Source organism: Neomonachus schauinslandi, chromosome 10, assembly GCF_002201575.2.
Source record: "Neomonachus schauinslandi chromosome 10, ASM220157v2, whole genome shotgun sequence".
In the NCBI taxonomy this organism is placed as follows: domain Eukaryota; kingdom Metazoa; phylum Chordata; class Mammalia; order Carnivora; family Phocidae; genus Neomonachus; species Neomonachus schauinslandi.
Genome location: NC_058412.1, coordinates 47,891,375 through 47,916,195, shown reverse-complemented (window position 1 = coordinate 47,916,195; position 24,821 = coordinate 47,891,375). Strand labels below are relative to the sequence as shown.

At 47.6% G+C, this 24,821-nt stretch overlaps 1 protein-coding gene across 1 annotated transcript in view; it reads right to left on the bottom strand.

The window, feature by feature from the left end:
* Window positions 1-818: 818 nt before the first annotated feature.
* Window positions 819-24,821, bottom strand: part of TACR1 (tachykinin receptor 1) — a 152,029-nt gene continuing 128,026 nt past the window's right edge. Inside the window, exons 3-5 of the mRNA XM_021699208.1 lie at window positions 4,505-4,655; window positions 2,573-2,769; window positions 819-1,110 (exon numbers count right to left, since the gene is read on the bottom strand). Coding sequence (XP_021554883.1) covers window positions 819-1,110; window positions 2,573-2,769; window positions 4,505-4,655 — 640 coding nt within the window. The remainder of the gene's footprint in view (window positions 1,111-2,572; window positions 2,770-4,504; window positions 4,656-24,821) is intronic.

Here is a 24,821-nt window from a genome sequence, read left to right as displayed (position 1 = left end):
AGACCACCAGTTTTTGGTGAAACAAACCAAAAACTCATACAATTCTCGAACCATTGAATGTTAAAAGGGATACTTAGGTTATCTCATCCATGGTTTTACAGATAAGGAAAGAAGCTCAGATAGATTAAGTATGGCGCAGGCCTCCCGATTCTTGGTGTGTAGCTGACATTAGCTTGCATCAGCGGACATGTTCTGCCACACTGGTTGCTCAGGACCGTCCCTAGGGACAGAATGCAGATGAACATGAGGTTCTCAATCTCAGGATGTTTCAGTGCACTGAAATATTGAGGTGCCTAAAGGAAGGCATCCATGCCTCCTTTTCACAGATGCTTAGAAGACGGAGTTAAATCTTTCCTTCAGATTTTACGTAGTTCCTTCTTTTGTTCACCCTGTCGAGTGAAGGTTGATGTGAGGTTGATGTAAAGACTGGCTAAAGGAGGGTAATCTGCACATGACTGAGGACAGCTTCACTGAAGTAAGACAGGGGCTCCAGGCAAATCCAGGTGCTACAGGATTCCTCCTGGAATGAGCCCCCACATACAACCAAAGTTAATTTTAGAATTATGGCATGGAATGCAGGGAAAATCAAGTCCAACCTTGCCATTTTACAAGCTCAGAGAAATTCAATGATTTGCCTTGGGTCACACAGCATGGGGGATGACAAAGTCACAGAAGAATCCAGGGTTTTTGTTTTTTTTTTTTTCTCACAAGCCCCAATGTGAGGGTGTTTCTGATGGTTTCTAGATCAAGGCATTATCCATGCATGGAGTGAAGCAAGACACAGATGGTGGTGGCCGCCCCCGCTGAGGACCTGTGGTCTAGGAGAGCATGTTGGAGTAGAAGCTGAAGCTCTCTGTCACGGTCTTGGAGTCGCTGCGAGAGGAGCCATTGGAGGTCAGGTCCAGGGCCGAGGGTATGGTCTTGGGACCATCCTCTAGCTCCTCCTCGTGGGCCCCCACCACTGTGGAGACGGTGGTCTCCAGGCGGCTGACCTTATACACGCTGCCCTGGGTTTGGAGGTAACGGGTGGATTTCATTTCGAGCCCCTCGTAGTCGCCGGCACTGATAAAGGGGCAGCACCGGAAGGCATGCTTGAAGCCCAGACGGAACCTGGCGAGAGAGCAGATGGAGAGGTGACCCTCGGGGACAGCTTGCTCCCAGAGGGTATTCCCGCCACTATCTCAGCTCTTGCACACGTGGACATACCCGAGCATGACTCGCTCTTATTGGTTTTTATACCGACAGCTGGAGACATTAAGGTGAAAACGATTTGAAGGTCAGTCATGAAGGCACAGTCCAGGACTAGACCCCAGGCTCGCGTGAAATGCCTGTGCTGACTGAGGGCGACCCCTGAACTCTGCTGCCTCCGCCCACACCTCAGCCCATGCTGGATCGATTCAACACTAACAAAAGCGTCCGCCAAGTGTTTGCTGTGTGCTCGGTACTGTGCTCGTCCCTGGGCAGGAAACCCACATGTCAGGACTCCTGTCTCTCAAGGAGCCCGCTGACTGAGGTTCACTTCAGTCACATCCCTTCTATGTGCCTCAGGTCCCCGGTTTGATAAACTGGGAGAGTCAGCCTTTACTTAAAGACGTACTGGGATATTTAACCCAAGATGAATCCGCGAGTTAACCTAACAGAGAGCATCTGGATACGTTCAAGAGAATGGCTGCCACCAAATTCACAGCACCTGAGTGTCTCATTCACAGAAGGCACTTTATAGGCTGATGACCGAAAGCTAGAAAGACTGTGACAAGCATTTTATTCCTCCCCCTGGCCCTGCCTCCTTTCCCAGCTGAGGGACTGAGCTGCCTCTTGGGGACTCTGCGCACGGACCCGAATTCCCTATGGTGGACCGCTGTCCCTGATGGGCTCCCCCTTCTCTTACTTGTCCAAGGTTGGCTTCTTCTACTAGGACAGCTCTCCTGACCGGTGTGGCCAAGTCAGGGCCGAATCAGGGCCTTTTGCTTACCCTGTCCTGCTGGAGCTGCTGGAAGAAACTGGGGAAAGCTGCCCGGATTGTATGATGGGACGGATGGGAAGAGGAAAGTGAGAGACCAGTGAGGGGAAAGATGCCCCGTGGAGAATGGTATTCTGGTGCCATTGGTGTCTCTGTGTGTGCGTGACTCTCTCTGACTCCCTCTCTCTCTCTCTCCCTCTCTGCATGCACAGCCCCCTGTGTGTGGATCCGTAGGGCAGAGTGACCAAACTCCCAGGCCGTGAACTGGATCCAGCTTGTAGACCTCTTTATATGCATCTATGACAGAGGTTTTTTTAATGTGCACCCCCACCCCCACTACCTTAGTTGCCAGCGTTCAAAAGTTAGAAGACCTCACACAAAAGTGCAGATTTCTGGTTCTTCTTGGAAAAGAAGAAAAAAGCCCACTTTGGGTTCGTAATCCTGCATGGCAATAATTAGTAGGGATTGAGTGGCGTGGTCATTTTTTGCTGCAGTCCCTACCACTCCCTCTTGTCTCACAGAGGTTCTGCTCATTTAGGCTGGATTCTTGGCCGCTATGGAGACAAATGATCTTGTTGCCCCCGGAGTGAGTGTGGGGGATGGGGTCCTCACCTGTCGTTGAGGCAGCAGTAGATGATGGGGTTGTACATGGTGGAGCTCATGGCCAGCCACATGATGGCCAGGTAGACCTGCTGAATGAACTTCTCCAGGTAGAGATCAGGGTTGATGTAGGGCAGGAGGAAGAAGATGTGGAAGGGCAGCCAGCAGATGGCAAAGGTACACACCACGACGATCATCATCTTGACCACCTGGCAAGAGGGTGAGACAGGTGAGACCACCTTTTCTCATGGTTCTCTCTTCTCCCACCCCCTCGCTGCACACAGTGCAGTACAGGCTGGGAAGTATTGATAATAACCCCTTTCGAGGAGGAGGAAGGACAATTTATGTGCGGTACCAAGGGACTTTGATTATGTCGGTAGTTCTCAGAGTGTGGCTCCGGTCGTGACATCATTTGGGAACTTGTCAGAAATGTGGATTCTGGGACCCCATCCCACACTCACAGAATCAGAAACCCTGGGGGTGAAACCCAGAATTCTGTGTCTGACAAGGCCTTCGGATGATTCTGAGACCCACTCATGTTTGAGAACCTCTGTGTTCTATCCTTCTGGGCAGTGAGTGGAGAAGCCGAGGGTGGGCAGACCCAGGGGAATGGGTGTTCAGGGGGTAGAGATCCAGGAAGGGGGAGGAAACAGTGGGGGTGTGTGGGGGGGCAACCAAGGGCCAGGGGAGTACCTGGGCAAGGAAGGGGAAGGGAGGGGTCTGGGGAGCACCAGATGGCTAAAGGGGATTTCAAGGGTTCTTATGAACAGGAGTGATGTAACATGTTCCTTTTTATCCCCACAAAATCTTCAGAGAAAAACTAACTAGCATCCACTAATGAGATACTATGTAAAGAGGTACTCAAAGAGAAAAAATTAGAAAGCTCTTGATGTATCGGTTTTCAATATATCTTGTGGATACTGTTAAGCGGAAAAAGGGAGGGGAAGAAGTATGTATTTATTGTGTAAAAAAGAAAACAATATATATTTGGCTTATAAATACATTGTAATATCTGGACAGATTAATAACAAATAACAGTGGTTACTGTGGTGTGCATGTGCGCGTGCGCACACCTGCACATTTGGGAACTGGGTAGACAGAAGACCTAGAAGGGAGGGAGCCCTTTCATGGTAAGACTCCATATATCTTTGGACTTTTAATTGTGAAATAATTTAAGACTCCCAAGAACTTGCAACAGTAGTACCGAGAGTTCCCAGGTACCTCCAGCGATCTCATCTTACACAACTCTATCACATGATTAATGAGGAAATAAACATTAGCACAGCACTATTAACTCAACTTCAGACTGTATTTGCATTTTGCCAGTTTTTGCACGCACTCATTCTTTTTTGGTGTATAGTTCTATGAAATTGTGTCACATGGATAGATGGTAAAAACCCCACCACAATCAGGATACAGACCTGATCCATCATCAGCACAAAGAAACTCACTCATGCTACCCTTTTATAGGCAGACTCTCCCCCCCAGTATTACCCGTGGCAACCCCTGGTCTGTTCTCCATCACTAATTTTGTTCCTTTTGATACTTTTTGATGTTTGAATCAAGTGAATGCATTATTTTGCCAAACTCTAATAACAAAAGAGGACTCAATAGCTCTTCACTGCCTTTGTAGTTAAATGTGTGTGCGTGCGTGCGTGTGTGGTGTATGTGTGTGCATGTTAATAGCTCGACAGGTTGCCAGTTACTCTTAAGGCAAGAAGGAAGCGGCTCTTGCCTGTACAGGTGGGCCCAGGTTACAAATAGGACGAAGAAAGGTCTCTTCCCTCCCCCGCCCCACATCCCCGCCCTCCCCTCCACTGTTCCAGAGACCCAGGGATGTTCTGTGCTTGCAGCCTCTGGGCCTCGGGAGGCTCTGGGGCTCAGGTGCCTGCCAGCCTATTGCCTGCGCCAGGGTGGGTCAGGTGCTGCTTGCTCTTCGATTACCTTGCGCTTGGCAGAGACCTGCTCGTGGTAGCGGTCCGAGGAGTCCCCAGGGATCTCGCTGGCCCACAGAGTGATTCCCACCACGGTGTACGCATAGCCGATCACCAGCAAGGGGAGGAAGTAGATCAGCACAGTGACGCAGATGTGGTACCTGCAACAAGGAGCATGGGAGGGGTCTGTCTAAGAAATAACAGGGGTGGTCAAAGCTTGACAACTACCTTTCTCAGCATTTGGATGACAAGGCACACCCAGGGAGGCTTGCCGCCTGCATTGAATGGTTGGGTAATACATAAATGGATAAACTAGAGAAAACAAATCTCTTCAACGTATGTTCTTCTTGCGGACTCTTTCCATAATAGAGATTCCTGTTGAGATTGAAGAGAAGAATAAACACTGGTGAAAGGGAACTGAATCCGTTGTATACCTATGACAATTTCAGTTGATAGTAAGTTCAATATTCCTTACACTCTCCCTCCAAAAAAACGCAACCTGAGGCTGCATTAATAGAAGTGTAGTCTCTAGAATGCAGGAGATGCTTGTACCACTCGGTTTATACCAGTCGGATTACATTTAGGCTCAGTTTTGGTGCAGGAGGGTGGGCCAATTTGTACATTCAGATGGGAGCTACTAAAGGGTTGGTGAGCTCTCGTCCATTCTGCATGACAAGTGGATTCACAGGTATAAGAATAATTAGCTTGGAGGAGAGAGATTACATTTATCTTAGAACTAGGAGCAGGGGGTGAAAGCACAAAGTATAAGCCCCTTTTAAGCCTGGCCCTTAAAAATGTATCTCTAGATGGAAGCTTCCCGGGTCTCTGAGTTACAACTCGCAGGCCAGATACCAACTGACTTGAGTTTGACTGGAACATGGGCAGGAAAGAAACCTTTGCCATGTTAAACCACTGAGATTTTGAGGTTTGTTACAACAGCATACCTTATCCTATTCTGTTTAAGGCAAGGATCTTTCTAAGTAAGACACTCAAATAATTTTTTTGAATTTTGAGAAAGGATATTTTTCTCAGGGGGTCCTTGACTTGTCTGGCTAGTTGTAGCCCCTTTCACCTGATGTGAGCTTAATGGAGAGGCTCAGTCTCCTAACAGTAATAATCGTAGTGGGAACAGCTAATATTTTGGGGAGTTCACTCTAGATCACTGTGCTAATAATAATGTATGGTATTCATAGCAGAAAGGGTAGTTAGATTTTAATTAGTGAAGAGCACAAAGCCAAGCAGTCAACTACTCAACTATATTATTCTTATTTGATCCTGAAAACAAATGATTAGGTAGCTATCATCATAATCCCATTTTATAGATGAGGAAACTGAAGGTTAGAAATTAATTAACTTTCCCAAATTCACAGCTGCTAAAAAGAGGAGCTGGGATAAGAAGGCAGGACTGTGACCCCAGAACCAGCTTCTTGTCACTGGAGAAAAGTCACCCAATGATATTTTCTTCCACTCTGTTTATGCTTATTCTCTGAAATGATTTTTTTTCCCCAATTAGGAAAACCCACTTCTTTATTTCATTTCTCTCCTTTATCGGTACTATGTTTTCAATCACTTTTTTGCCCCACAGTTTTACTACTTATTCAGCTTCCTCTGAATATTAAAATTTGCAACTTGAGGACACTTGAAGAGCTCTTAAGTAGCGCACCACAGATCAGCAAAGCAGGGTGCTGAGCGCGTCCATTTTGTGCAGACAGGCTGCTCTGGTCTCATCAGGCTAGGGGTCAAGGACATGATGGGAGGACCATGCAGTCCTCACCTGTGCTCCTTACCCTAGACCAGTGGTTCCCAAACTTGAGCTAGCTTCAGAATCACCTGGGGGGCTTGTTTGAACACAAAGGGCTGGACCACGCCTAGACGTTCCCACTTAGCAGGTCTGGGGTACACCTGAGAATCTGCATTTATTTTATTTTTTATTTATTATTTTTAAAAGATTTTATTTATTTTGTTTGAGAGAGGGAGAGAGAGCGAGAGAGCGTGCGCATGAGCAGGGGGGAGGGGCAGAGGGACAAGCGGACTTCCTGCCGAGCAGGGACCCTGCCACGGGGCTTGATCCCAGGACCTTGAGAACATGACCTGAGCCAAAGTCAGACACTTAACCAACTGAGCCACCCAAGCGCCCCCTGAGAATCTGCATTTATAACAAATTCCTAGGTCATACTGCTGCTGCTGGTCCAGGTTCAGACTTTTGAGAAACACTGTCCTAAATTGATGGCTCTCAAGCCCGGAATCATGAGAATCACCAGGGGAGCTTTTAAAATGATCAGTGCTCAGAGATGGACATTTAATTGGCCTTGAGTGTAGAAGCAGGAAACCACAGTTGAGAAAATTTTCCAAGTTATTCTGATACTTGGTTAGCCCTGAGAAGCACTGTTTGAGGTCCAAGGTCTGCAAGCCTGTTGGAAACCCCATTGTTTGAGATTTTTGACTTCACTAAAGTGTGTGTTAACCATATTTTTTTAGTTTCTGTATCTGGTGCTTTGAGGTCTGGGCCTTGCTGACCTGGAAAGGACTGTCCCTCCTTGTGCCAGTTGATTCCTAGAGATAACTCGTGCTGGGGTGACTTTCATATGCAAACTAACCAACCCAGGGCCCATACCCCTGACCTGTTTTCTCAGGGGCTCTTACACTGTGGGATGCTATCTGGTGGCCATAGTCACCCCAGGGCCACCTCGGGCAGTCAGGGGCGCGGAACTCACGGAAGTCATTCAAACTAGCCAATTCTAAGCCTGTTTACCCTGCCTCACCCATTCCTTCCCTGGAACACATAATAAAGTCTTTCCTGAAGTTCCCCCATGCTCTCTCTCTGCCTGTGGCCCTGCGTGGCACGTCTGCCCCTTCGTCCTGGGAACTATGAGTAATAAATTATCTTTTCAATGGCAATCATGTCCTCATCTATTGGCCTCACCATACCTGAATAGAAAATAAAACTTACACTTTAAAACAAAGTGCCCTTTGGAAAATCACAGATCAGATTAGACCATTAGGAAAATGCGAAGCTGAATCACCAAACATAACTTATCAACCTTACTTTTTTTTTTCCCCCAAGTAGGCTCCAGGCCCAGCATGGAGCCCAGTGTGGGGCTTGAACTCACAACCCTGAGATCAAGACCTGAGCTGAGATCAAGAGTCGGACGCTTAACTGACTGAGCCACCCAGGAGGCCCCAGCCTTTTTTTTTTTTTAAGAAGGAAAAGTTATTTTTTTATTTATTTGTAAACAACAAAAAGTATGGACTTAATTTCAATTAAAAAGTATTATAGGGGCGCCTGCGTGGCTCAGTTATTAAGCGTCTGCCTTCGGCTCAGGTCATGATCCCAGGGTCCTGGGATCGAGCCCTGCATCGGGCTCTCTGCTAGGCGGGAAGCCTGCTTCTCCCTCTCCCACTCCCCCTGCTTGTGTTCCTGCTCTCACTCTCTCTCTCTCTGTCAGATAAATAAAATAATAAAAAAAAGTATTATAATCAGGTAGACATTAACTTGTCCATTCTAGAACAGGGATGATGAAGAATAACAGAAATATGACTCCGTGATTCCACTTCTAGATGTATACTCAGAAGATTTGGAGGCAGGAACTCAAATAGATACTTCCACACCAATGTTCCTAGCAGCACTATTCACCATAGCCCAAAGGTGGAGATAACCCAAATGGCCCTCAAAAGTTGAGTAGGTAAACAAAATGTGGTATATACTTAATGATGGAATATTATTCAGCCATAAAAAGGAATGAAGTTCTGATACCTGGTACAAAATGGATGAACCTTGCAAACATTATGTTAAGTGAATAAGCCAGACACAGGAGGACAAATATTGTACGATTCCACTTATATGAAATATCTAGAATAGGCAAATTCATAAAGACAGAAAGTAGAATAGAGGTTGCCAGGCGCTAAGAGGAGAGGATGAGATAATAGGTACAGAATCTGGGATAATGGAAAAGTTCTGGAAACGGTTGTGGTGATGGTTGCAACAATACCAGGAATGTATAATGGTAAATTTTATGTTATATATATTTTATTGCAATAAACTTAATTTAAAAATCCATTAAGAACATTCTAGTGGAGCTGGGGTCTTTAGGTCTTCAGATGCACAGTCTTCTGCTCCCTCCAGGAAACTCTCAACAACCTCCCTCTCCAAAATCATAAAAAACACCAAACCAACCTGTAGGTTTGGTTCTTGGATGGGATCAAAGTTTAAATGCATCCCCCTAAATCTTGCTTAGAAAACCCCTTTTACATAGAAATTGCAAATACTCAACTTAAGCAATGTCTGAGTTATCAAAACTTCTAAATGGCTCTCAGTCAAATGAATGAAACTCCCTCAGTAGAAGATATGAAAATAAATACATTTCTCCCATCTTGACACTTTCTTGGAGAAATTTTATCATATCCTTGTAGTTAATTGGAGATAATCCTGTTTTGTAGTTTTTTTTTTGCCAACATCATTATTTTAGAGAGCTGGCCAATGGAACCTGTGTAATCTTATTATGTGTGGCTCCACGCTATTGTTTGGCTCTCAACTCTGATATTCCCTAGGTTCCTGCCAGGCAGGGTTTTATCAGCTCTCAGAATTAATATCTGCTTTGGCAGAAGAGAAGAGGGGTCAGGGATGCATCAGAGTGAGTCAGAGAGGGGACCAGGAGGGACAGCAAGAGGCTGTGACAGGCCGATGGCTTGGCTGCCTTCCCACTTGATGAGATACGTGCATGGACTCTGATCATTAAATTCTGTTGGTGGAAACAGCACATTTTGCAGGATAAACTTGCTGAGTACAGACTGTGTCATCCCAAATCCTGCAGATTCGCCTGTCCTGAATGCCTTAATGCTCACTAATCCAGGTTTACTTAATGTCTCACTATCTGGAGTCACCTCGTCGTTCAAGCACCAACAGTTCCAGTCTCTGAAATAATCCCCAGCATCTGAAATCAGATACATGGGTGTATTAAATAGTATCCAGCACATCTTCTAATGCACTTCTTGGAGGCTCTAGGTGCCCTGAGGTGGGGGAGGAAGGGGGTTGAGAGGGCAGGGCTCTGGGGTTCCTGCTTTCACTCTAACAAGCAACTCTGCTTTGCTGGGTTTATGTGTGACTTTCTGTGGATGATGCTGTTTGGTGGTGGTGGGGGAGACTTCAGCTGTAACAGAAAGGCTGATGAGCACTGATGTAATCCTAACCCTTATCCAATGCATTAACCCTCTCCACACTTTCCATACCATGTAATCAGCCACTTACTTCTTGAATACCCCCTGTGACGTGCCGCTCACTGGCCATAAAGCCAGCTCCATCAGCGATACCTGGGGCTTATGAGAGATGCAGGTTCCCAGGCCTCACCCCGGATGGGTCAAATCAGAATGTGTATTTTAACAAGATTCCCTGGTGGTTCATTTGCAAGTTCAAGTTTGAAGCACACGGCTCTCCATCTTGGCTGCACATTGGAATCACCTGGGGAGTGCTGAAAAATTTCAGGGCGTGGATCCCACCCTCAGCTTCTGATTGAAGCCTGGCCTGCAGGGCTGTCTGGGCCTTGGAGTTTCAGAAGCTCCCACGTGGTTCTCCTCGCAGCTGGGGCTGAGAGTCGTTGTCGCTGAGCCTCCTCCTGCCGGCACCTGCGGACCGATGCAGTGCCTCAGACTGAGAACCTGGGGCCTGCAGCTTTCACTACTCCATCCTAGGTCGCAGGCAACAAGCTGAGTCCGCCTCCTGGGATGGTCCTGCAAGCTTGAGGTGACCGGGAGCACGCCTGTCCCCAGAGCCTTCTTTGCATCCCAGACTTGTGGGGCCACCCCTCGTTGGACACGAGCTGAGTAGCACCCCTTCCTGCCCTTCCGCCAACAGCCTCGGGCTCTTGCTTCTTAGAGCGCAGTGCTGGATGCCTGCTTGACTTCTTCCTTCCAAGAACTTGTCTTCTTTGCAGCTAAATGTGGTTTCTTTGTAGTAAAAGGAAGAAAAATCCATACATTTCTTGGTTCACTTTCACTTCTAGATATTAGACCAAATCCCAAAGCCCCTGGCAGCCCTTTTAGAGGCAGATGGAAATGACAGTCTACTAATTTATAAGTTCTGCAAGTGTTTATTCTGCACCTACCACATGCCTGGCCCTGTGTGAAGGGCCCAAGAGTCAGGTCTCATCACCAGGAGCTCAGTCTGCGGGGGACACAGAGAAATGCCAAGGAATGTGACATGGGAAGTGACAGACAGTGGTTCCCTCTTCAAGCCGAGTGGAGACACTGAGAAAGGTGTCAGAGGCCTTTATAAATACATATGAAATATAAAAAATAGATACATATATCAATAATTTAAAAATTACTCTGACTACCGTAGGCATTTTGTTACTAAGTGCATGGAGAGGAATGGGAATGCAGAAGTGAGACTCTCGACCAAGCCAGTCACGGAAGCTTCCTGGAAGAGGCGTCCTTGGCCAGGCCCTGATATATCAGCAGGAGGCGGGCACTTCAGGGGGGAGAACAGCAAGGGCAAAGGCACTGATGGAGGATCTTGGCACGGTGGGGTGCTGTGCTGTGTTTTGGACTGAATGGAATGTGGCCCTGTGAGGAGGTATCAGGAGACTTGGCCAGAAAGGTAGACCGAGGCCAAATCATGAAGGGCATTTTATGACAGGCCAGAGAGTTTATAATGTATTCTGAAGTTGATGGAAACCATGAAATGGTTTTAAACAGGGAGTGACATGGTCAGATGCTTGTGGTCTGATGGAGGCAGGGCTTGGATGGAGGCCGGCCAGGCTAGAGGCACCAGCCTTTAGGATGCTGGGCAGGGATCCAGGCTGGAGGTGACAATGGCCTGAGCTAGAGCCATGGCAGAATGGGGAGGCGGGGAAGTCTCCGAGGGGTGCTGTGGCTGGTGGGCTTGACAGCCGATGGGGCAATTTAGCCGGATTTCTGGCCTGGGTGAACGGGGGAGAGTGAGGCCAACTGTTGCTGGTATGGGGACCCTGGAAGAGGAGCAGGCTTGCTGGGGGAGGTCAGCAAGTTGACATTTGGACATGCTGACCTTCAGGCAGGCAGTTGGATGTCTGGATCTGGCTGGAGCTAGGACAAAACACCTGGATGGAGATTAGATTTGGAGCCCTTGGGAGTCCCCAAACCCTGAGAAGATGAGGGGATACTGGGGAGAGCGGAGAGTGGGAGTGAGCTCAGGCAGGAGGGAAGAAGGACGGGGAGGGAGCGGAGGGAAGGGAGGGCAAGTCCAGGGGCTGGTGGAGCCTGTCTGGGGGAGGGGAGTTGGGAGGGCAGGGGGTGGGATGAGGACTGGAACTTGCTCTGTGGTTTTGGAAAGAGGAGGTGAGGAACAAAGTCAATATTTTCGGGGTGGTCAGCGAAGGCTAGAGCAGGTGGGCTGGCTGATGGGGAGTGAGGAAGTGGGGGTAGTAGGTGGAGACTCCATTCTTAAAATGTTGGGTCACGAAAGGGAGGGGAGGGCAGGGGCCAAAGGAAGCCATCTGTGTGTTGTTTGACAAGGCAGAGGATACTGAAGCCCCCAAGTACCCTCCCCTGCTTGTGCCCAGTCTACCCTGGGTTACAGTCATGTGAGTACATGTCCTTCTCCCTGTTCTTCAGAAGAGGGGCCAGGATCAAACCTCTATCAAGATTGCATCCAGCCGGGGCGCCTGGGTGGCTCAGTCGTTAAGCGTCTGCCTTTGGCTCAGGTCATGATCTCAGGGTCCTGGAATTGAGCCCCGCATCGGGCTCCCTGCACAGCAGAAAGCCTGCTTCTCCCTCTCCCACTCTCCCTGCTTGTGTTCCCTCTCTCACTGTGTCTCTCTCTGTCAAATAAGTAAATAAAACCTTTAAAAAAAAAAAAAAAGACTGCCTCCAGCCATCAATTTGGGGCACAAATGCCCCTAAGTCAGCCTCTTTTAGGATGTGCTTTGACCAATCGAGGCAGATGCTCAAGTGAATTCATTGAATTCACGGAAAGATTGGGTTCACAAAATTCCTACCCCCGAATGGTCCTGCCCCCTGGAGGTAGTCGCTCAGCTCCTGCCTGTGAATGAGACAGGAAATAAAGCACATTTCTTCGTCAGTCACTGTCCAAACCATACAAATCAGAATTTTGATGTGTTCTTCTCCAGGCAACTTTTTATATTTTATCTGCTTCATTAGATGCTATGGTCCTTGGAGGCAGAGCCCAACGGTATTCTTCTTTAATCACCCTTGCAGAAGTGGTACCAATGAAATGTTTCGTAGAAAGAGAGCATCTCAGGCTTGGAAGGACATTAGAATTCTCACCTGCTCCATCCCCACACCAACAACAAGTCCCCCTGAGGGCATCCTCCACACTAGTGTGTCTAGCATCCACTTGAATGCATGTCCGACAGGCACAGAGCCTGGAGGCCCAAGCATTTCCTACGTTTTCATTTTTTAATCAATAGTTTTCTTGTTGCAAGCACTATATATTCATTGTGGATTTGAAAATATGGGTAAGGGTTAAAAGAAAAGCTTTAGGGGGCGCCTGGGTGGCTCCGTTGGTTAAGTGTCTGAAAACTCTTGGTTTCAGCTCAGGTCATTATCTCATGGGTTGTGAGATGGAGCCTGGCGTGGGGCCATGTGCTCAGTGGGGAGTCTGCTTGAGGACTCTCTCCCTCTCCCCCTCCCCCATTCATGTGCACATGCGCATGGGCTCTCTCTCCACCTAAAATTAAAAAAATCTTTAAAAAAAGAAAAACTTTAGAAGTTCCTATAATCCCATGACCTTGAAATAAATTTTATTAAAATTGACTAATGTCGTCCCATACCTATATGCACACGCACACTCACATTTATACATACGTAAGTGTATTTTATATTACTTCAAAAACACTGTCACAATCCTCTTTTTATGTCAATAAATATTTTTCTATAACAACATTTCTCATGGGTGTGATGATGCCCCATTTTATGGAGGTACATGTGTATTCAGCCTGTCTTCTAATTGGGACATTTGGGTTGTTTACTATGTTTTGATATTTAACTGATACTGTAATTAACACCTTGAATACATGCCTTTGCTCTCATTCTTATTTCCCAAGGATTAATTCACCAGAATTAAGTTAAAGTGTCCTTAAAGGTTTGGTATATCTTGTCACTTGTCAGAGAATACCTGCCAGTTTACACCACCCATGGCCTTGGGGCTTTCCCTTTCCCTGCACAGTGGCACCGGGTGTTAGTAAGTCTTCTAGTCTTCGACAGCATGACAGTTTACGTTTAATATTCTTGATTCATTATGCACTGAAATTTTATAATTATGCTTTTTTATCATTGTCATGTCTTCTTTTCCAAATTGACTGCTTGTTTAATTTGTTTGATTTTACATTGGGGTATTCCTACGGTCCTTACTAATTTGTGAGAACTCTTTATGGCTTCTGTCTATCGTATTATACTTAGAATTGCCTTCCCAATACCAAAATCATGAAAATATTCACTCATATTTTCTTCCTGTTCATTTATTTGATTATTTGCATTGTAACTATTCAGTCCATCAGGGATTTATTTTGGTGAGTGTATTGACAAAAGGCTCCAAATTGTTTTCTTCAATGATTCCTTGGCTCTGTTTGGGGCTTTCACTCTGTTTCCTTAATCGATCTTTCTTTCTTTCTGGTGCCATCTCCACACTCTCTCATTTTTTGTGGCTTTGTAGTGTATCTTTTCTCCATGACAGTAAATCTCTTCTACTATTTTACTCAGTTCTCCAAAATAAAATATCTCCAGACCTTCACATTTCTTAAGAAGAGGGTCAGGGGATAGTTTCAGTTATTTGCAGCCAGACTTTCAGCTTTCCAGAAGATATCACATGGCAAATTCACCGGCCTCATCCCCGCACTGGCTCTCATGATGTCCTGGTTTCAGATTTTTTCTTGGTCGGCTAGCTCTCTCAGACGAAGAGAACAAAAGAGGATGTGTTGCCAGGAATGGCTCCAGAGTTTGGAAATGCTCTAACAAGAGATATGTAAACAATGGACTCGGCAGAAAGAAACTAGACTCCCTTACTCACACCCCTCCTCCTTCCAGTTTGCTCAGGGGCAGAATGGGAATGGGGTAGAGACGGGAAGAGAATACTCCTACCTGAAATTTTCACTGGTTTCTATGTTAAAGAAAAAATAAACCCTGAATTCCAAAGCTTCTGCACACTTCCCAATGCTGAGAGAAGAGAGTAAATCAGATGGTCCTTGATTTGGCTGAGGACTTTATTGTGTTTGGGGACAAGAAAAGATAGGCCAAAAGCTTAATTTGAGGTAGGGAGAAAAATGCTAAACCTGTCTCTGGTGGGGGGCAGGGGGGAGAATATCAACAGTACAAGGAACAAGCAAGAGAAAGAGAGAGCGAGCGAGCGAGTGCGAGCGTCCCTGAGCCCCAGGATTGGAAGCAGGGACTTGTGAAAGGGCACCAGCAATGACTTGCCCGTGGTGGGAACTGCTCACCAGATTGCAAAGACGAGGGTAGCTGTGAGTAAATTCAAGAAAGAACAATCCTATCCTCTGCTGTAATTCTCTGATTTCTATAATTACTCCTCTAATGTTCTGTAAAATATGCCCCACCCAACAGCTCCGTGTCAGCGGGGCTTTGAGGAAATGAAGGAGGAGGACTGATTTCCAGAGTGGGGCCAAGGGGGCTGGTCAGAGATCCTGGTGGCCACAGAGTTCCCATGGTGGGTGAAGGTTCTTGCTTTGGTGGGGTAGGGAATGTGGTGGAGAGGGAGACTCTTGTTTCAGGAGGCAGGGAGACAGACATGGAGTCCCTGAGTCTATACTCTGTTCCCTGGTCAATATTCTCAGCCTGGCAGATCACATCAAATCATGTAGATATTCCTGGAATCCCCATGGTAGTTCTGGAAACCCCAGAACGACACAGCCCAGCTATTGACGTCCGAGAAGACAACCACCACCAGGTGGCGCCAAACTGCAACCATCACCTGGACCAATCAGCGTTTCATTTGGGTTACTGGCATTTCCCCTAACGCCACTATGTTAAAGCAGCATGCATTTTATGGGCTTGCATTCATTGTACCCTCCACACCTCACCCCCAATCCCTCATGATGCCATTTTCCGGTATGCACTTTGGTCCAGTGTTTACCAATGTAGCATGAGCTTTGCAAGCTTTCTTGGTTCATTACAACCCCACTGAGAACAAGACTGCATTTTGTCTGTGACATGTTTTTTTCCGAGGATTAGTGAGCACTGATAAATGTTTTGCTGATATCACTCACCCACCCTCAGCCCCTCCAGATAGTTAACTCTCTTGTGCTCTGCTCTGCTTGAGGTTGGCTGACTGTCACTGCAGTGGAATCCTCCTTGCTGGATGAGTCACCAGGGACAGATCTGGGATGAGCTTCTGCCTTGGCTGCCGAGCCTGTAACTAATGCTGAGTGAGGAGGACTCAGACTCACGCAGCGGCATGGACGCTGGTACTTTATCATTCTGTCAAGCACTGAAAATACAGAGATTTTTTTTTTTGGTGGGGCATTGTTTAAAAACCACTTCTGTTGGTGCCAACTGGTATCAGTAAACATTTCCTGATAGAAGTAAGTTGCACCAGAAATATGGGTGTTGGTTGGTGGTTACCCTCCCTCTAGTCTGTGGGATCTGAAGAACACTTAAAATAATCAAAATAATCCTAGTCATGAGAGCCTGTCCACCCTGTCTGGACTAAGTTCCCAGACTCTTGGCCTTAATGCCGAGTGCCCACTTCTCTTGCTCTGCCTGTAACGTTCCTCTTCACAAGGCAAATCTTAGTAACAACACCTCCTAGCAGATGGCCAGTTAGTGGCCATTTTCCTTGTCTTTGGGTGAAATCTTCTGATGAAACCTTGCCTCAAGCATGGTACCATGTAAGCAGCTACTGGCTTGTAAAAGAGGCAGAAGTCTCACGTTTTCTAGTTTCATTGTAAAGGTGTTTCTGCAAAGTGGATTTCCCTTCGTGTCATTACCTCTGGGACTTGGGGTAAGAGACAGAGATTGCTAACCCCATTTTAAATAGAAAAATTAAGGCACAGGGAAGGTAATTGCCTTGTTCAAGTCACTCAGGGTTGAAATGGGAATAGAAAACAGATCTGTCCTTCTCCCATTTCAATCCTTTGCTTTTTTTCCCCCTTTCTGCTCAGATGAGCTCACAAGAAGAATTGATAAATGTCACTCGGAGCAGGGAAACCATAGTTTTCTAAGAATGAACAACACGTACATCATGCACAAAAATTATCCACAGCATTTCATAATGGCAGGTAATTTACTGAAGAATAGCATAGCTTAAAACATCAGCCCCAGCATTCAGTTTTGTCCACGTGGGTGACTTGGAATGTGGTCAAGTCTTAGCTTCCAGTTTACAATGCATTTCCACTGCCTTTTCCTGCCTTGAACCCTGAGCCCAAAGATGCTCCCAGTTGGATGAAGTATGTGGGAAAGACAAACACCCTACTTTCTGTGTCTCAGCCAAAAGTTGCTCAGCACAAACAATAGACCACTACACCACGAGTCACGCAGGCTGCCAGCTTAGAGTTTCCACTAACAAACTGAGCAACGCAATTTATGTGTCTCACAAGAAATATTCAAGGAGACTACATTAATCAATTTGACGTCTGCTGTGAGTCATATGTGAGAGGACAAACATTTTTAACGTGGGAGTATCGACAGATTCTCATGTCTCTCCAAGCTGGCCAAAGAGAATCTAGTAATTTCTGCACCATCTTTCCTCTTACAAAAAAAAGGGGGGGGTTCTTTATTGCTGGAATAAAAGCTAAGCTGATCTGTGCAATAGAGACAGAAGGTCTGTATGGGCTGGATGTGGGAAGGAGGCTCCGACCGGGAGGGCCCGAGGCGGGCAGTGATGGGGTACGAGAGCAGGACGTCAGAAAAGACCAAGAATTGTTGGCAGTTATTGCCATGGACAGCTGTTTTGCTACTTTTTAATAGAGTTCCTATTTTTATTACTTTTACCTATTAAACGAGGCTTCCTGAACTTGACTCTGTGTATGTGCTGGATCATGCCAGCTTTGGCTTTATGAGGGTTGTGTGTATATTGTTAACAAAGTCACCTGTTCAGGATGTAGGCCAGCCCTGTGTTGAGGTAGCACCTTAGTTACAGGGGAGGAACGTGTGAAAGAAGGAGCAGTGTACTTGCCGCTGGGCTCCATTCATTCAGCCATCCGATTGTTCATGAACTCCCTACTTTGTGCTAGAATCTAGGGATACCTGGTGAATGAAAAACACATGGTCCCTGCCCTTGAGAAGCTTATAGTGGGGAAGACCTATGATAAATGAATATAGGAACAAATAAATATAAACCCATGAATGTGTTACATGCATAAAGGAACCAGTGGGGATGGCGATGGAGAATACGAGGCACTCACACTCAGAGGACTCTCTGATGAGGTGACCCAAAGAGTGAGGCAGCCACATAAGGGTGCGGGGTGGAGGGCCCGTGCAGAGACAAGAGCAGGCACAAGGGGTCGAGGCGGGGGCAGGGGGGGGGCGCAGAGGGGAGCAGGGCACCGGGGACGAGGGATGTCCCCAGGCCCAGCCTCCGGCCCAGTCCCGTAGCCCCACACATTCACTGTGTTTGGGAAGGAAAGAGGCTTAGGAGAGGTGGCATCTTGGTTGAAATGGTTTTCCAACATGTGATAATCCTGGTTCAAAGGGGGCCTGGGTAGAACATGGCGGCGTAAGGAGCGTACATGTAACTAAATAGCGCCTTTCAGTACTGACAGGGGCCAGAGAGATACCTAGCCCCGACGGGCCTCCAGATAATAACAATAATAATGACGACAACAACAGCAACCCCAACCCTAACCCTGCACACGGAGACAGTGTTTGCTGCATGCCGGGCACTGTTCTCAATGTTTTATATATATATGTCGCCCCACTCACGACTCCCTACAGTAATCTTGGTTTTACAGACGATAACACTCAGACACAAAGATTGCAGAGCACGTATGTGCCGTGGCACTCGGAACAGCCCCAGGACGCCATTCGCAGAGACAGTTGTGTGAACAGCACCCCCTGGAGTTGTGCAAGGCGGTTCACCCTGACAGAGTCAAAGCAAGCGGCCCAGGAGTTCTATGTTGTAGAGATCAGCATTGCCTTGGGTGAAAGGATGGTGCCATTCTTATCACATACTATCAAAGGTACGTGCTGTCAACATGGCTTATCGCTGTTGATGTTGACTTGGGTCACCTGAGCATTTGTCAGGTTTATCCACCCTACAGCTACTCCCCGCCCCATTCCACACTGTGCTCTTTGGAAGAAAGTCACCAGGCACAGCCCACACTTAAGGAGTAGGGAGTTATGCTCCCCTATAGAGTAGCTACATAAATTATTTGGAATTTTTCTGCATGGGATAATATGGGACAAATAGAACATTCGTCCATTCTTCCTCATTTGCTTATTTATTCAATACTTTATGTCAATATGGACCCATGGATATGTATTATATACTTTGAGTTATAATCCAATACTACTTTATTTTTTTGTTCTAACTGCCCCAGCTTCAGCCACTGGGAGCTCTTCTGATTGCCCCCACGTCTCTTGACTTCCAACATCATTTGTGTGAGTTTGTATGTGTGTGTGTTGGTTCCCTTTGTTGGAGAACAAAGTTAGAAACCGAGATCTGGGTCCTGGGTGATACAAAGCCTCATTACCCTTTCCAAGTGCAGCCATATTTATTTTGTCATTTTCTCCCCACCTCTTATACTCTCGCCCCCCAAACAATCCCCCCCACCGCAGAGTGAGTAGAATCATTCCGACCCTACATAAAACTAGGGAACTGCCCTCCAGAGATTATGCAGCAGATCTCAAACTAGACCCTAAATCTCACGACTCTGAGTCTCAAGCTTTTTCCAACCACACTTGTGCTCTGCACTTGGTGCTCTTCCAGACTTCCTGCTCATTTAATCCTCATAGCGGCCAGAGGAGATGGATGCTCCTCGTTTTTGCTACTCTGCAGGCAAGGTTGCTGAGACACAGAGAGGTAGCTCCTGCATAGCTGGGCATCTGGTGAGTAGTGGTCGTAGGGAGGAGTGGTCAGACGTGGCCCCGGGGCCCCTGACACCACGGGCCCCACACTTTAGCCCTCCACGGCAGGGGCCACAAGCCACTGCCCCCAGGTCGAGTCACGTCACCACCTGTTTGCTTACGGTTCGTGAGCTAAGAATAATTTTTACATTTATAAATGGTTAAAAAAAAATCAAAAGAAGATTATTTCATGTCATGTGAAAACTATATGAAATTCAAATTTCAGGGACCATGAATAACATTTTCTTGGAACACAGCCATGCCCGTTCATTTAAGTATGTCAGCGACTGCTTTTGTGCCACAGTGGCCAAGGGGAAGAGTGGCCCTAGGGGTCCTGCAAAGCCCGAAATAGTTACTACCTGGCCTCTTAAAATCTGCCAACCCCTTCTCCATTGTACTGCGAAGAGAAGGGGCTGAGTTACCACCATCACCGGGGAAAGCAGTGCAGGCCAGCGCTGTGCCTTCACTGGTCTTATTTATGCTACTGGGATGCTCTCCCTGGTAGCCCAGCGGGGGGAAGGAAGGGTCCAGTTTCTGTCTTCTTGATGAGTTAGCCAAAGATGTAGGGAAGGATTAGAGACCTGAGGGGAGCAGTCGCAGGAAGATAGCTCATGACTTCAATAAGGGAGGTGCTGGAAGGTTGCTGGTAGCACTAATGAATACGGCCACACACGAATGAAAACAGCCACAGTGCCTGGTTTCGGGACTTTCACTAGCATTCCTGGGAGATGCCAGGTGTTCGAGGGGAGAAAATGTAAGAATATGAGGTGGGAATGCTGAGGCCGGGGATAGGCCATGGAGACTGGAAAATGTTGAGAGCAAAGAAATGAATACATGTTTTGAGCCACCCTTGATTTAGCCCCGGCTGCAAGCCAGCAAGTTATCTTGCATTACCCTCTTCAATGCCCACACCAATTCTCTTCAGGTGGGCTTCTATCATGTCAGTTTTGCAATTAAATTTGATGTTGACTGATGTCACAGTACTAACATGTGGTGTGGGCTGGGATTTTAATCGATCTTTTTCCACTCTACTATTCTGCCTTCACACTGTGGAAATGGGGTCCAAGAGGCCCCAGGGTACCACAGATTAGGGGAGTAAGTGAAGCCTTGAAGGGTTACGAGACTCTTTAGCACCCTCATTTCTAGCCCATCCCATGTCTTTCCTCACTGTGGTGCCATTCACCTAATCCCTCCTGGCTGGCCCAGGCACACAGGTGGTGCTTGTGTTCTGCTGAATGTGTCGGTGAAAAGCAGAACCCTGAGGGTACCATGGGCAGGTGCGTGCAGGAGGCCACTCCTTGCTTTCCTCTCTCTCCAGTCCCAGAAAATCAGGAGTGGGAAGGGGACCATCAAGGGTCCAACCTCAAAACCCCTTTCCTTTTCACTATGACTCTCCAGCAAGACCCCTCCTATGCACTGAATGTTCGTGTCCCCCCAGTTCACATGTTAAAACCCCCACCCCCAGGGGGATGGTTCTAGGAAGTGGGGCCTTTGGGAGGTAATTAGATGATGAGGGTGGAGCCCTCATGACGAGATTAGTGACCTTATAAGAAGAGATGCAAGAGAGATGATCTCTGTCTCCACCATCTGCGGATACAGCAAGAAGGGGGCCCTCTGTAAATCAGGATGAGGGTTCTCACCAGGAGCTGAATTGGCTGGCACCTTGACCTTGGACTTCCCAGCCTTTAGAACTGTGAGAAATAAATGTTCCTTGTTGCAGCCCCCCAGTGTGAGGTATTCTGTTGCAGAAGCCCAAAGGACAACCCAGGTTTATTCCAGACTCTCTCCGAGTACAATGCTTGGGTGAAAACCTGTTTTGGTGCCAATCGGACAATAACAACAAAAATGTTTTTAAAGATAAGAAAGGAGGTGGCTTCCTGGGTCTAGAAGGAGAAAGATGAGAGGTTTTTCTGACCATGTGAAAACCCATTTGCTGTCTTCCATCTCTATGGCCACTGTTCTCCGACAGATTGTGTAAAATAAATCACCATGGGCATGTTTTTAAAAAAACGATTCCTAGGCCCTACCTTGGAGATTCAGAGGGAGGACCTGGACATGAATTTGAACAACTGCCTCAAGCACCTGCAGCAGGTGGCCCCACCTGCACGTGAAGAAAACAGCGCTCTAAGAGGGAGCCCAAAGTCACCCGCTTAAAACCACGTCAATCCTAATTTAAGTCTAGTGGAGGGCAGTCGTCCAAATTCCTCCCCAGAGACAGATTTGCCAGTGACCTTTGCCGCAATTTGAGAGAAAATGGGTGTCTGTGGCACACAAAGTTGTCTCCAGGGACAGCAGGCGGGCTGGCTGCCAGGGACCCCCAAAGGGCATTCACCTTGGGGAGCTCTCTCCAGTGCAGGGCCTGGCCCCAGGTCCCTCATCTGTCAGCATGCACAGCCTCAGAGGCATGGGCAGGCTAACCATGCTCTCAGGAATCTGATTTGGAAGCCATTTTCTGGGAGAAATAAGCTGCTAGGCAGACTGGATGCCAGCACTGCCAAATCAGCAGGCTGCAGGTCACGTCATCAGGAGGTCGGCTTGCTGAACAGGGCCTCCTGGCATCAGACTCTGAGAGGCCGGAAGGCGGGTGCACACCCCTCCACAGTGAGGATGTGTTGGGGGCGTGGACGCGCCCGCCCCCGGGGGACACCCACAGCTTCTAAGTGCCGGGCGCACCGCCGGTGCCCTGAAGATGGCCTACAAGGTGAGGTCAACTTCAGGACACTTTTGCCCAAGTCCTCAAGGTCTATGGCTCACAGACTTCTCCATTTCATGGAAAAAGTTTAAACAAAATGGGGACTGATGTGGGTTTGTTTGTTTTTTTTTTTAGTCTCTTATTGTACAAGTAAGGACATTACAAATACTAACCTAAGGGAAGCTAACCTAAGCTAAAGCAAAGGAGACTAAGCTAAGCTAGTGACTACCGTCATCATTACTATATTCAGTAAATTATATTTTAACAACAGAAAGACATAAGCATCATTTCAGCATAGAAGATAGCCCTTTAAATTAAAAAAAAAAAACTCACTACATTAACAGAGAAAGCTTCACTAGCTGCTGGCATTCGAACAGGGTGTCTGGAAACCACTGAGAATCTGGCCATTGTTCAAGGGCCATCACTGTGTGTCACTGTCTACAGTCACCATCCAGATGAGCTGCCGCCCGTCCATTTCATTTCCACCTCCTGGCTCCCAACCGCAGTGCCACCCTGCTCCCGGATGCCCCCGACTGGCTGCTGAGGTGTCCCCCAGCTTGCACGGACAGCTCCTGCATCCTGTGTGTGTGCAAGCTCCCAGGGGGAGTCTCCGAGGGTTACTTTATCTCTGAGAGGAGGAGGGGGAGGGGTGAGAAGGGTGGTGACTGGCTGAAGTTGGTCACCAGGCTTGGTGGCTGCATCTTCTGTCTGACCACCACTGAGGGGGTGTGTGTGACCAGGGGCCGCACGGCATGTTGCTGCTGGCCAGGAAGGCAGCAACTGGTGTGAGCCCAGTTACTCAATGGGACGAAGACCAAAGGGAGAGAAAGAAACAAGAGGGACTGAAGGATGAGGGCGTGGTGGTTGCTCACAGGTGAGGGTGCTCCTGGGGCCCTCCTTGCCCAGAGTGAGCTGGATGCCCACGGAACAGGCCTGGGAGGAGGGAGCCATCAGTCTGTGGGGAGGGTGGGTTGACACAGTCTCCCATGTCTGGAGACCACTCTCGGGGAAATAGGAGGACAGAGAAGGGAAACACTTCTGAGACACTCACTCATCTGGTCATTTAATGGGATTCTGGGCGATTCCTTTTCCACAGCCTCACATAGGACCAAGAGACATAGGCCAAATAAAGCAAGGCTCCCAAACCCACCTGAAGGACCATTTCTGCCAGGCAGGGTGAGGCAATGACGGAACAGGCTTTCCTCAGCCCAGCTGGGAAGCCCTTTTCTACCCAAGGGCTTTGAACCTGAAGGCAGCTTCACAATGCCTGAAGTAAATGAAGGACACCTGCTGCGGCCTCGCCCCATTCTGTGCTCTGCCCGAACAAAAAGTCTCTTAGAATTATATGGCATAGGGCGCCTGGGTGGCTCAGTTGGTTAGGCGACTGCCTTCGGCTCAGGTCATGATCCTGGAGTCCTGGGATCGAGTCCTGCATCGGGCTCCCTGCTCAGCAGGGAGTCTGCTTCTCCCTCTGACCCTCCCCCCTCTCATGCTCTCTGTCTCTCATTCTCTCTGTCTCAAATAAATAAATAAAATCTTAAAAAAAAAAAAAGAATTATATGGCACATACAGTGTCTGAGATAGGCCACACATATTAGAATTTATATTACTAATTAGTTATTATTTTTTAACCATTTATCATGTTACACTGTTTACCAAGTGGAGGGAAGTATCAAAGTACTGTTCCCAGGTGCTCCTGCTAAATGGCAGCCCAGCTCACAAGAGGCACCAAGCGTATCTGCAAGGCGAGAAACCACGGAGACATGTGTGGACTAGTGTTGTCGGAACTTGCTGCGAGGGAGACAAGCTGACAACGGAGGGTCCCTGTGGTCTTCATTCCCTGAAACTCCACTTCTAGCAAGAGCCCTATTACGTCTGCTTTGAGATGCCGGCATCCACCAGGAGCTCCTGGGTATACCAGACCTTGTGGGGGACGCACAGCTTGGACTACGTATCCACGTAACGTGGCTCTCGCGCCCCATGCGGCTCCGGGGCCTGTATCAGTTTTGACATGTCTTTTTGAGACATCACATTTCCCCAGCCTGGGGAAATATAGCATAAAATAGCATAATGGAAAATAGCATAAATTAAATAGCATAAAATTCAATGTGATCCAGATTTTTCTTTTAAAGAGAGAAATAAAAATCTTTCACTCATCTTACTAAGAACAGGGATGGTCCCTTGGGGGAGTGTTTTTAGGTGAGAGGGTGGCTTCAGATTGTAGTCTATCTGCAGCCATCTGCCATATAGAGGCCAGGCCTGTTTTGAGGGTGTGTGTATGCATGAGAATTAGGCTCCTTGCATGAAATAAAATGTTTTAGGACTATGAGGGTTGGAGGACCTCAATATGTGTAGTGTGGGTAGGTGACAAGCTCGTCTCGGTTTGCCTGGGATTTTTTGGTTTTATTTATTTATTTATTTATTTATTTATTTGAGAGAGAGAGAGAGAGAACGCGCACAAGCAGGGGGGGCGGCAGAGGGAGAGGGAGAAGCAGACTCCCCGCTGAGCAGGGAGCCCCAACGCGAACCTTGATCCCAGGATCCTGGGACCATGACCTGAGCCAAAGGCAGATGCTTAACCGACTGAGCCACCCAGGCACCCCGATTTTTAAACCCTGGTTTTAAA